The sequence below is a fragment of the Rutilus rutilus genome (assembly GCF_951802725.1).
Source record: "Rutilus rutilus genome assembly, chromosome: 19".
In the NCBI taxonomy this organism is placed as follows: Eukaryota; Metazoa; Chordata; class Actinopteri; order Cypriniformes; family Leuciscidae; genus Rutilus; species Rutilus rutilus.
Window position 1 is genome coordinate 25515185 of NC_140232.1, and position 12885 is coordinate 25528069.

At 36.6% G+C, this 12885-nt stretch overlaps 2 protein-coding genes across 3 annotated transcripts; one reads left to right on the plus strand and one right to left on the minus strand.

Annotated features, from left to right (window-relative positions):
* The first annotated feature begins 425 nt into the window (after window positions 1-425).
* On the plus strand, window positions 426-6358 carry cpox (coproporphyrinogen oxidase). Of its 2 annotated transcripts, none has more exons than XM_084388920.1 (7): window positions 426-1125; window positions 2119-2262; window positions 2494-2604; window positions 2696-2837; window positions 3404-3622; window positions 4347-4451; window positions 5166-6358. In XM_084388920.1, the coding sequence occupies exons 1-7, from the start codon at window positions 585-587 to the stop codon at window positions 5248-5250; spliced, it is 1347 nt and encodes a 448-aa protein (XP_084245046.1). In that variant the 5' UTR covers window positions 426-584; the 3' UTR covers window positions 5251-6358. The 2 variants fall into 2 exon arrangements, with proteins under 2 accessions (XP_084245046.1, XP_084245045.1); XM_084388919.1 differs by having other exon boundaries at window positions 454-1125; window positions 2119-2288; window positions 2475-2604; window positions 5166-5878.
* A 1131-nt stretch (window positions 6359-7489) lies between these two features.
* On the minus strand, window positions 7490-12698 carry prrg1 (proline rich Gla (G-carboxyglutamic acid) 1). Its single transcript, XM_084388929.1, has 4 exons — window positions 12636-12698; window positions 12033-12076; window positions 11450-11610; window positions 7490-9846 (listed from the first exon to the last, which is right to left on the minus strand). Exons 2-4 carry the CDS (start codon window positions 12040-12042, stop codon window positions 9373-9375), a joined length of 645 nt encoding a protein of 214 aa, XP_084245055.1. The 5' UTR covers window positions 12043-12076; window positions 12636-12698; the 3' UTR covers window positions 7490-9372.
* Window positions 12699-12885: the final 187 nt, after the last annotated feature.

Sequence of the window (12885 nt, forward strand, 5' to 3'; positions counted from 1 at the left end):
TAGAGAAAAACTGAAAATAAATAAATAAATAATAATAAACAAATAAATTCATACAAAATGTGATTAAAAAGTTTATAAAAATATTATTTTTTAAAGTGTATAAATTGGGTGTTAATAAAAGAGAGATGCCTAATAAATTTTAGGATGGGGGTCCTTCACACAGGGCTGATCCTATTTGGGTGTCCGTGGCTTCTAAAAGATTGAAAACTCCTGGGATAGAGTGTGAATTATAACCATAGACAGTATGATTATAACGCCCCCAAAGGGCATTGCGTTTTTGACATTTTTAAAAGACCTCCTTTTTCATAATCTCGGAAGTACGTATCATGTTTTAGCTTTTGAGTCACGTCTATGGTATATGTAGTCCGTATTGAATCCAATGAAGTACTATTTATATGTGGAACAACTCAATTTCCCATAATACACCTCGGTTCGCATACAAAAATAAAGACACTCCTCCGCGAGTAGAACTGTTGAAGAAGCTACGTGCAAAATTGCATATAGTTACTTTCACACCCATTTATGATCCTGTTATCAACTCACAGCTCGTGGAGAGATACAGTTGTTCTTGCTCGTTAGACAAAATGACTTCTGTAGCTTTGTACACAATAAACAACTCAGCGAGATCAATAGCAAGACTGTCTCGAGCGTCCCGCTCTGCGCATGGTACTGCTGATTTCCACGCAGCCGTAGCCCGTTACTCTACCCTCCGTAAATGTGCCTTTCTTCCGGGAGGAAAATGGTCATTCATAATAGCAGGAACGAGACAGATGTCTCAAGCATCGCCGGGGAGGTTCTCACTCTGGCGGTACGGTACAGGTGTGTTTCTGGCTGCTGGGGCAGCAGCTGTCACTGGGGTTCTGGCGGCAGGTGTAAGTCACTTTCAGCGGGCAGAAATGGCAACGAAGATATCCAAGGTTGAAGAAGTGGAGGGAGACATGCGGGAAAGATGCAAGTCGTTCATGTCTCCACCAGTCACTGACATCAAGGTCTTAGAGCAGAGGAAAGACGCGATGTCTACGAGAATGGAGATGCTCATCATGGAGACCCAGGCTGCGTTCTGTAAAGCCCTTGAGGAGGTGGATGGAGGAACGTTCAAGGTGGACAGCTGGACTAGAAAAGAAGGTTGGCTCGTTTTTGCAGCCCTACTTCACTAATATTAACCTTTAAATAATATTAAAATAGAATGAATGTGTGTTACATTTAAAAACATGTTAAGTGTTGGTGTGAATGAAACTTTAAATATATGTACTACCTACCATAACATAAGCAAGCCTTAGATAAAGTAGAGCAAACATTATGGTCCAAAGTCCTGATTTATGTTTAGAGCAAAAGGTACAGTATATGGAGGCCACTTTTTTTCTGGATAAAAACATAAGAAAAAAGCATGTTTTGGTAAAATCATATTTATGACAATTATGATATAAAAAGTCGACATTTTGAAATAAAAAGCCGACATTTTGAAATAAAAAGTAGACATTTGATCTCATAATTATTATTTGATCTCATTTTGACTTTTAATCACAATTTCCACTTTTTTGTCAGAATTATGGCCTTTTATCTCGTAATTTTTTCCTCTCTCTCAATTTCAACGTTTTATCTCATAAATTTGACTTTTTATCTTGAAATTATGACTTGTATTTTGTCCCAGATGACGCACTATACACTTATACAAGATGTACTCTTCTGTCTAGAGTATGAATTTTATAGTTATTTTATTATCCAACAAAGTCAGAAATGGACTTCATAGGTCATGATATGCCTTTCCAAATGTTCCTTTTAAAACCATAATTTAATTGGTTCCGTATCGGGTTTGCCAATAAATGGCAAAACTTGTGCCAAATTTAGTTTTGGAAACATTCCATTTTGTTGTAACTAACTGATTCTGATTAGTTATCATTGTGCCAAAAATGTGTGCTTTATTTTTTATATATGATAATAATCTGCTATAAAAACAATTGTTCCATAGATCAGTGATTCTCAACCAGGGGTTGAAAAGATTTAGATTTTGCTTCGTTAAACCGATAACATTGAAACAGTAATAAATTAATTATTAGCTAGAAGCTTCATGCTGGTGTTACACTGTAACAAATCATGTTTGTCTTGTGTCTGACAAAGGTGGAGGGGGCATCAGCTGTGTGATGCAAGATGGGAAGGTTTTTGAGAAAGCGGGTGTGAACGTGTCCGTGGTGTTTGGGAATCTCACCGAGGAGGCCGCCAAACAAATGCGCAGCCGTGGAAAAGTTCTGAAAGGGAAAGATGGTGAGAGACTGACTTCCCATTTCGAGGTGAATGCAGAGTGTGACTGAAGGAACCAGTTCCTTAAATCTTCAGCTCAACTTCTAGTTTTTCTATTTGAGCTCAGTTTGAACTGTCAGTGGTCTCTAGGCTTTTACTGTGATGATTTGTCATTCTTCATGGGATTGAGAGTGACTGAGAAGATGTGACGTGATGCATTCGGTTTTACCGTTTAGCATTATCTCTGTGTTCCAGGAAAGTTGCCGTTCTGTGCCATGGGTGTGAGTTCAGTCATACACCCCAAAAACCCCCACATTCCCACAGTGCACTTCAACTACAGATACTTTGAGATTGAGGAAGCAGATGGTGAGTGTTTAGCGAAGTCATTTGAGGCTGTGTGAAGGGAGATGTTGTTATCTGTGTCCACCACCCATCTCGCTCTCCCTCCTTCTCTCAGGCACAAAGCAGTGGTGGTTTGGTGGAGGAACGGATCTCACTCCTATTTACATTGATTTGGAAGATGCCGCCCATTTCCACAAGACTTTGAAGAAAGCATGTGACAAGCATCATCCTAAATTTTACCCAGACTTCAAAAAGTGGTAGGAATCTCAATACCGTTATGTGTGGGTGTGATTCGGGTGTGTTACTGCTGTTATGGGTGTGTGTATGCGCGTGGTGTATGAGTGTTCTATCTTCTGGGTGGATTTGAACTGTTCAGCAAAGATAAGATTTCCCATTATTTGAAGCAGCCAGAGTATTGTGTGAACACTTTTGTGTTGTAACATCCTCATACCTGTCAACACTCCCGGTTTTTTAGCCCTATCTCCCGGACCCCTCCCGGTTTGTTATTTCTCCTGGGAAACTCCCGTAATTTGCATGGCCCAAACTCCTTTATGAATAATTGGACCAATATGTTTGTCTAATGTTGACCAGTTGCCAGATCTTGTATTAAATGCATTATATTCACACAATCCACACACCATATACAATTTCAACCCGTTTGTCACCTCAACCTGGCAACCTATAAACCAGTTGCGCAGTCGCGGAAAGTTTAACCCGAAAGCGAGCCGATAGACATCTGATTTCATTTCATTTAATTTGTAATTAAATATATTTGCTTTCTAAACATTAGGCTAGCATCAGTAAAAGTGTTTTTTTTCTTAAGGTGTGACAACTACTTCTACATCCGTCACCGAGGAGAGACGAGAGGCATTGGCGGGATCTTTTTTGATGATTTGGATTCGCCCAATCAGGAGGAGGCTTTTAATTTTGTGAAGAGCTGTGCTAAAACTGTGGTGCCCTGTTACTTGCCCATAGTATACAAACATCTAAATGACTCCTTTACCCCGGAGGAGAAGGACTGGCAGCAAGTCAGGAGAGGCAGGTTAGTTCAAGTCCATGCTGATTTGGATTTCTTTTTCATATACACTACTGTTTATGTATCAATCTTTTCAACACTGAGGAATATGAAATGTTTCATGGGCACCAAATCAGCATATTAGAATGATTTCTGAAGGATCATGTGACATTGAAGACTGGAGTAATGATGCTGAAAATTCAGCTTTTGCCATCACAGGAATAAATTACATTTTAAAATATATTAAAAACAAATATGTATAAATTATTATATTTCACAATATTACTGTATTTTTGATCAAATGAACGTAGCATTGATAAGAGACTTCTTTCAAAAACATCTTGCTGACCCGAAACGTAGTATATAAATATTATTTTTATTGATTAAAAGTATAATACTGAAGAACCATTTTATAACCCGTAACATACAGAACTATATTAAATATTATATTAAAATATATATAATATAATACAATATAATATATATACAATGAATATATATTAAAATAGAAGTTATTTTGGCTTTTTATTCAACTCAGCAAATTCAGATGCTCTTATTATCAATATTAATAATATTTATATAATAATATTATTTAATTAATAATGAAGATATTAATAATATTTGATCATTATTAATATAATTTTTTTTATAGTAGTGTGGTAATATGAGACTAAATTGAAGTTGTCTTCAAATGTATGTCATATGGATATAAATGTTCAGCAGGTAACCAAACTCTCTTTGTGTTTCTTAGATATGTGGAATTTAATTTAGTGTATGACAGAGGGGTGAAATTTGGCCTGGCCACACCTGGGTCACGCATCGAGAGCATCCTGATGTCCCTACCGCTTACTGCAAGGTATGAGCAAACTGTGTCTATCACAGCTTATTTCTGTGAACTTTGTTTACTTGCATAATTTAAAGGGATAGCTGTCATCATTTACTCACCCTCAGGTTGTTCCAAACCTGTATGAGTTTCTAACAAAAGAAGATATTTTGAAGAATGTTGGTAACCAGGCAGTTTACGGTAGCCATTAACTTCCATAGTATTTTTTTTTTCCTACTATGGAAATCAATGGCTACCATCACCTGTCTGATTGCCGACATTCTTTAAAATATCTTCTTTTGTGTTCAAAAGAAGAAAGAAACTCATACAGGTTTGGAACAACCTGAGGGGGAGTAAATGATGACAGAATTTTCCTTTCTGGGTGAATTATCCCTTTAAATGAGTTATACATATTTTTAAAAAAGTATCTTTTTTTCCCTGAGGTCAACTAATACCAAGTTTTCCCACACCAAAACAGATGTCATTTATTTTTTTACACAAGCATTATCCACTTTACTCACTGACCCTGTGAAATAAACATTTGCTGTTGTGCCTTTTAAGAAAAGCCCTCTTTGAATGTAAAAAGATCTCAACCACAACAATTATTATTTTCCTCATGATATGACCCTTTTAAAAACTCAAAGTAATGTTTGAAAGTAGAACTTTTTTGTTTTTCAATTATTGTGTCTACTGTATTTATCTATTGTTTGACATTACAAACTCACTAGCGTGAATGTTTCATTTCAGGTGGGAGTACATGCATGAGCCCAAAAAAGGCACTAAGGAAGCAGAGATACTGGAGGTCTTACGAAACCCTAAAGAATGGATATAAGTGGGAGGAAGATTCATTCGTCCACTCACCAATTTTGGGTGGGAATTGTGAAAATAGAATGGTAAAATTGTCTCTGGATACCAAACATATCAGCAACCTCTAGGTATTAAGATAGAACAACAACATTCAGTAAAATAGACTATGGCAGGACACATTTGACTCATTGGCTCTTTGCTGACTGACTGCTACACTGCACGATTACTGGCTTGGCTGTAATGAACTCTATGGATTCACTGGAGAGGCAGTGTTTACTCCTGTGACAGTGTTACTTAGTTACAGCTTTGTTTCTGCTGGCACTGCTTTAATTATGATTACTGGTGTATTCGGAACTGTTAATGACCTTGGTATGCTGTTTTTGAATGGACGTGTCAGCCTCGTATGTCTAAATGGTCATGTTTAACCTGTGCTGATGCAAGCGCCATGCCATTATTGCTTTTCTAGCACTGTTCGTTTTTCGTAATTTCGTAATTTTGTGTCCTGTCATGCACTAACAGATTCCACTGTGGTTTAATTTGGTATACATGTCAATAAAGTAGTAAAGGTGTTCATTAACATTAAATCCATTCAGTTCCAACATGGCTGCCAAACGTTTACGTGTAATAAAATCGTCTAATATGCGTTTAAGTTCATATTTGGCATGGTCAAACATTAATGATAATAGTCAAATGTATCTAAGGCAACAGAACATTAATTTTGTGTGATGATTTCTAGTGTTTTAGCATGCAAATCTGCTCATACAGTTAATAAGTTACAACTTAAAACTACCTCTGTGTGCTTGTTAGGACGTAGGCAATGTACAGTAGTCAACATTTGAAGTGGATCAAAACCTTTCATCAAAGTTATACATGAATTACCTGTTATTGTCTTAGGACAACTTGTTTGATCCACTTCAAATGTTGACTACTGTATTTCAGGTAGTAAATGTGGTGCATTTTAACATTAATGGATATGTTGAAACTAGACTGAATTTTATAGGAAGAACATTAGATCTTAAGACGAACTCATTTGGTTCTGTTTAACTTAAGGAATACTAAAAAAACAAAGACGTTGTACATTTTACAGTAGATATTTATATGTTCATATTGCTATATTAGACTTCTAGTCTGACAAAAAAAAAAAAAATCGCAAATTATGATAAACTTTAAATCTCGCATGCAACCAAGACTGCATTTATTTGATTAAAAAATACACTAAAAACAATAATATTGTGAAATATTTTTTACAGTTTAAAATAACTTTTATATTTTAATATATTTTAAAATGCAATGTATTCCTGTGATGGCAAAGCTGAATTTTCAGCATTATTACATTTTTCATTCATGAGTTTCATTCATATGATCCTTCAGAAACCATTCTAACATGCTGATTTGGTGCTCAAGAAATTCTTCCTATTATCAATATATTTTCAGGATTCTTTGATACATTTGAACAACGTAAAAGACTTTACTGTCCCTTTTGACTAAAAAGTAAACATTTTAAACAATAGTTTACCGAGCAGGAAGAACAAAGTCAGAGGACTGAGGGCCACATTTCTTTTTATTACAAATAAAGTCAAGCTCAATCATTACAAAAAATTAATTTGTTCTTAACACATTTATATATACATTTTTTTAATCTATCTCTGAGTAAGGCTTAAGCAATAAACACCACCACGGTCACTCCTAACTACCACAGAAATATCAGCCTGCACATATACAGAAACTCCAGCCAAACTTGCAACATCATCAGACTGTATTTCAAGTGACAGTAGTCTTATTTCATATTTCATCTTTAAAAACACAAACAATTTTAGGCAAAGTGAGACTGTTTTGATTTTCACGAAGCTTTCTTGAGTTAGTGCTGGTGATGTATTTTATTGCATATTTGTGTAAGCCGAGCATGTCGTTGATAAACTGAAAATATAAACCGTAGAAATCCAACAGCCTTGCCACATTTTTCCATTAATATTCCTTTACACATTAAATACTATTCCTTTACTAAGAGCAATTGGTGCCCTGAAAAAAAGTGCATTCACTCATAGTTACTGAATAAATACAAAAGCATTGACTGTTTTTCATTATACCCCCATAAACAAACACTTTCCTGATATTTAATACTGAATGTTTCCCTGTCAAGGTTTTCCTATTATTTTTAGGGGACGGCTTGTTCCCTAATTTGATCCTAATCTTAAATTCTCTTGGTTTTTCTTTAGTTTTTCTTTAGGGGCCTGAGGTGAAAACTTTTTTTTTTTTTTTTTTTTATGAACTAAAAGGTGTCTGCTTGCTGTTAAACACAAACAAGCCCAACCTGAAAGCTAGTATCAAATTTCCATGTTTGTTTAACATGTGAAACTTTTCACCAAGCAGGCAAAATCAGTAACACATCACTTGAATCCTTTATATATAATGCATTATTTATAAAAGCAGTTTTTAATGCATTAATTATGCCTTGTAAAGCACCTTATGGTCTCATGAATAAGTGCAACCACAGACATAATACATTATCTATTCATTGTTACAAATGTAAAAAATATAATGTATTAAAACATGACAAAATCCATTCTAGATGTAACAAAGAATCTGCAAATATAATGCATTTTAACTTTTACAATTATTTATGAAAATATACAATGCATTAAAATTTACATTATGAACCCCTTTATAATGCATTATACATAAAGGCTTCAGGTGAAGTGTTACCAAAAAATCATTTGTCATTGAGAAAAGAGTTTTGTAGTGGACTCTATTTATAGTGGGAAACAGCTGCTGCTAGTTCTCACGTTGTTAATTCAAACGTAGCACAATTCGGACCCAAAACTATAGCGAGAAAGGCTTGAAATCGTTTCAAATAATCTAATCAAGTGCGAAATCAGCCTTCAACAAGTAAAAAGCTTGGTCAATAACTGTTAGAGGTTAGAGAAGCAAAAAAACACAGGTTATGTATTCTAAAACAAATCTAAAAGAAAGTCTGCACACAGCTCACAACAAACCAAAAGCATGGTTCTTGCTCATTAATAATCACCTCCACTGTGGAACATTTTTCTTGCTTGTTCTAGTATTCCCAGCTTGGGATGCTTAATATGCCTGCTTAATCCTTGGCCACAATAAATTTCACAAGGCTGTGACCATGTAAACTGCTCCAAAAATATGGAGAAAAGAGAGCACTGTTGCATAGACCATTTAGTTAACATGTCTTTCCTTGGAACTCAATGTGGCTTAACTGCAATGACAAAACTCAAACCACACTTGTACAATACAATAACTCAGTATTGTATTTTCCTACAGCAAACATGAGTCAAAACTTCACACATGGACGACTCAGGCTGATTCAGAAACCATGATGCTACGTAAAATCAGGATTTGTGAAATTATGCTTGAAACAGCATTGCTGATAACATGGACCAAACATTGTAATTGGTTATCCATTCAGCTGAAAAGTTTCCAACATGTTAACTAAGTCTAACACAGTGTTTAAAACCTCAACTAGAGACCCAATATCAATGTTTCATTGATGCTGTGAGTCCAGTGCATAAAGGCGTCTATGCAATTACAAAGGTAACAGAGATAGCCTAAGCTAAAATGGTTATCTCTGAAGGTTACAATGAACCTTAAATTATAGCATGTCAGTAAACATTAAAATGTACAACTTCCTGAAAATATTGTGCAAATTTTTTTTTTTCACTGAATCTTACGATTTAGTATCATAGTTCTAAATGGTCCAATAAGAGGCCACAACTGAAGAAAAGAATGTTTAGCTCATTTCTTAGTAAGTCATACTAGGAAGAATGTGTGTGAGTTGTTCATGTTTGAGTACTTCCTTGTCATTGGATTTGGGTCAAGATTCAAGCTGTCATGAGTTCTGCGATCATCTTTGAAATGAAAGAAATCTGCAGCAGTGTGTGTGTGTGTGTGTGTTCACTACTCACTGCTCCTAATGTGTGTGCACTAACTTGGATGGGTTAAATGGAGAGGAAAAATTCAGAGTATGGATTATCATACTTGGCCTTCACGTCACTTCCCCTCTTTTTCTTTTTTTTTAAAGCAGTTTAGCTTTAGTTTTGTTAGTGCTGGAACTGAAAATAAAGCCTGTCATGGAATAGTGAAGTTGTAAAAAAATATACAGTATTGGTGTCTGGAAGATGCATCACTTTCCCTGGGAGATGACAACCGTGCTACCGTGGTTACTGATGATGTCTTCATATTGTGGTGGAGGCTCTGCTTCAATCTGTATATCTGTATGGCCCACAGCTTCCTCATATGAAGGGGGCGGGTCACCCCGACTGCCCCGCCCAGGTGTGAGGTCAGCGCCGGGGTAGGCGGGGCTACTGTGGGCACTGATCTCGGAGTGAGGACTGATGTCAGGATGGTAGTCCCGACCCCACTGGTCCATTGACACCACAGATAGGGTTGTGTCTCTTTGTGGACGCCCAATGGCAGGGCTTTGCTGGGATCTTTTGCGTGAGTGACATCTCCAAACTGTGATGGAAACCGCAGCAATGAGCAGCAAAACCAGCAGCAGCGGTAAGATCAGGTACAGGGAATGAACGCCACCAGCGATGGACTCCAGTCCTCCAGGCCTAGGGCTGCTCTCACGCTGGTACTCCTCCCAGAATCGCCTCTGTAAGGGTCACAAGGTGAAAGAAGCACAAAATAACATAAGAACACTGTCTGCATAAATGTAAATAATAAGCAAAAGCCATTTGTTTGAATTCTAAAAGAATTACTGAATTTGAATCAAGACAGCCAACATGATGTAGAACTGCACTTCGTATTTGAATAAAGCAGTACAATTAAATTGTATTGACAATTCAAAAAGTAATTCTGGAGAAAGCTTTAACTAGTAAAGTCTGTAAATTAATAGTAAATCTTGGCTTAGGCCCTGTTTACACTAGTGCGTTTTGGATTTAGAACGCATAACTTTTGCTACGGTTTCCCCTGGCGTCTACACTACTCTGGAGTTTTCGACCCTTAGAAAATGGAGGCTTTTGGAAATGCTGCAGACACCGGTTTAGTTTGAAAACTCTGGGTTTGCGTCTCAGGGTAATCGGACCAAATTAAATACAGATAAGTGCACTTTTTCATGCTCCTGGATCACAATCCAGCATTTTCAGTGTCTCAAAGTGTCTCGGTTCGCACTTCACAGTAAATGCTGCTCCATGCAAACTCATCTCTGCCTGTTCTGTGAGACTGGGTCACTTGATTTTAAAGTTGTACTTTAACACGATTAATTTACTATTTTATTTTAAATTTTCGTTATTTAATTTTATTTATTTTTATGTATTAATAATAATCAAAATAATAATAATAATAACAACAATAATCAAACAATAATAATAATAAAAAAATCAAAATAATAATATTATGCATTACATAATATAAAATTAGCATCATATAGTGATTTTGATATTTAAAAACAACACCACCACATTTTTGAGCCCAACTGTGCATATCTACAAACAAGCACAACAAACATGTAGGTGTTTTTTGTTTTTTTTTGTTAGAAAAATCACAATGGACCTTTTTCACAGACTGTGATGTTGCGTTTTAACGGTCATCAGCATCGTAAATCCTTTTTTTTACTCTGTTTTTTATATTTTCAATTTAAAAAAAATGTATGTTCATTTATAACACTATACTGCACTAAATTACCTTTGCATCAAATTACAAAAAAACCTAGTTGACGCTGTGAGGGTGTTTCTAATACAGCGGCTGTGAGTGACGTCTTTCTCTCTTCTGACTGCCGTTATCAATCTCTCTCTATTTTTCACTCTTGTTGAAAGTTGTGAAAATGTTGAGCAAATGGGAACACACAAAAAAATATTTAATGTAATCTCTCATTTACCACTAAAGAAGTTTACCCAACTATGACGACAACCCAGAAATGTGAAAAGGGTCAATTCGATTTTTTTCCCCCCTCAAATCAACCAGCCTTACCCTGGACTCAACAAATGCACACATTACGCCATCACATATTCAGCTTATCATTGTTGTCATTTTGTACAGTGTAAACTCCTGCAAGAACACACAACCCAAACATCCTTAATCTGAATAACACATAATTAGCCATCCCGAAAAAATGTGAACCCAGTGAGGCTTTCCTGTCGATAATGCTCACTTCCTCCTTAGAGGAAATTCCACGGAGCGAAATGACTGAGGAAGTAGTGTTCAAGTTCATGCATCAACAAACAAAGAAAAGGAGCACAAATCTACCCCAAACTCACAGTTTTCTCATCATTCTCAAATGCCTCCCTGGCTTCTTCATAATTACAGATTTCCTCCCTGCATTCCCGCTGGATGTTCCCTTGTTTCATCTCCTCCAAGAAGAAGTTTGCTCTCGGGAGCCTCCGCAGCACCGAGTGTGCGGCATCTGCTGGCAGGAACACTGGAAATACAAACAATAAGCGTACAGCACAGAAACAAGGAACGGGGGAACGACAATAAAGTCTTTTCTTTAAAATGCCAGTTCCTCCCTGGCACAGGAAGTTTGAAAAAGAGCTGTTTCTCACCATTGAGAGTGGGAGAAATAAAACAGATGCTATATAGTGAGCCATAAATATCAGATTAGTCATGGATTACATATTAGAGGTGCTATGTAGGCTGAGACCCCTATTGATAATCTGTAATTAATACTAATTGGAAATTACTGACAGAAGTCCTTTACGTGACATGACATCCATTATCACTAGCAGGCTCAGCATACAGACCTACTACGTATCTTAGCAACGTTAAGAAACACAAAATAGCGTCCTTGAGAATATCACATCTTCACAGTCTCTGGCCGAAATAAAGCATAGAAGGACTCACCGGCTCCCATGATTCCTGCAGCTTGTTAGAGAGGGAAACTGGACCTTGAGAATGACAGAACAGATTTACACACCCAGATTTAATCAACGACCACACATTTCTATCACTTGTGCTTAAGCATTTTCAGTATCTCAAACTCAAAACAACAGGAACATTTAAGATGAATTTTGACATAAAACACTACAGAACGGTGTTCATACGTTAAGTTACAATAAACATAAAAAAAAAAAAAAACATGTCCAAAAACATAAATCATTCTGTGTGTCTCAAGGACTGTTAGCTTACTAGCATACATAGGACACATAACGGCACACGGGGAAAAAACGGGAACGTTTTGACAAGCACAAAACGAATGTTCTTTCACCATATCGAAACGTAAAACTGCCCCTTTGAGACATTAAAAACATGACAAGCATACAGAATAGTGTCGCTAATTCAGTCCGATGACTATCGACTGAAGCTTGTCGACGGGGTTTTCTACGTTAAAAAACACACAAATTAATCTAACCATTGACGCGTCGAAGCTATGCCTTTTGTATGTAATATTTAGAAAAAGCTGCGACTTTAAATTAGGTTAATAAAATATGCAAAAACTGTGTTTACCCGTTCCACCCAAACGTGTAACGCCTAGTCCCAATGTCCTGATTTGGCGCATGCGCAGTCAGCAGCCAGAATGAACTGAACAGAGCCCATGGCTCTGGTAATGAACGTAGAAAGCAGCTGACGCGGGTTTCGGGGCGTGAGGAGTAGGTTATTACAGAACAAGATTCTTTCTTTGTAAATCCCCCTTTTTTTGGTTGATATATGAGACAGGAAGAAATGCGTAATGATTAGGCTTATATCAGCTTTCACA

Coding starts and splice junctions, on each gene's coding strand:
- cpox (XM_084388919.1), top strand. CDS start 585: ATGACTTCTGTAGCTTTGTACACAATAAACAACTCAGCGAGATCAATA. Junction 2,838..3,403: donor TACCCAGACTTCAAAAAGTG/GTAGGAATCTCA, acceptor TTTTTTCTTAAG/GTGTGACAACTACTTCTACA. Junction 4,452..5,165: donor TCCCTACCGCTTACTGCAAG/GTATGAGCAAAC, acceptor GTTTCATTTCAG/GTGGGAGTACATGCATGAGC.
- prrg1 (XM_084388929.1), bottom strand. Junction 9,847..11,449: donor TTGAGAATGATGAGAAAACT/GTGAGTTTGGGG, acceptor TGACCCTTACAG/AGGCGATTCTGGGAGGAGTA.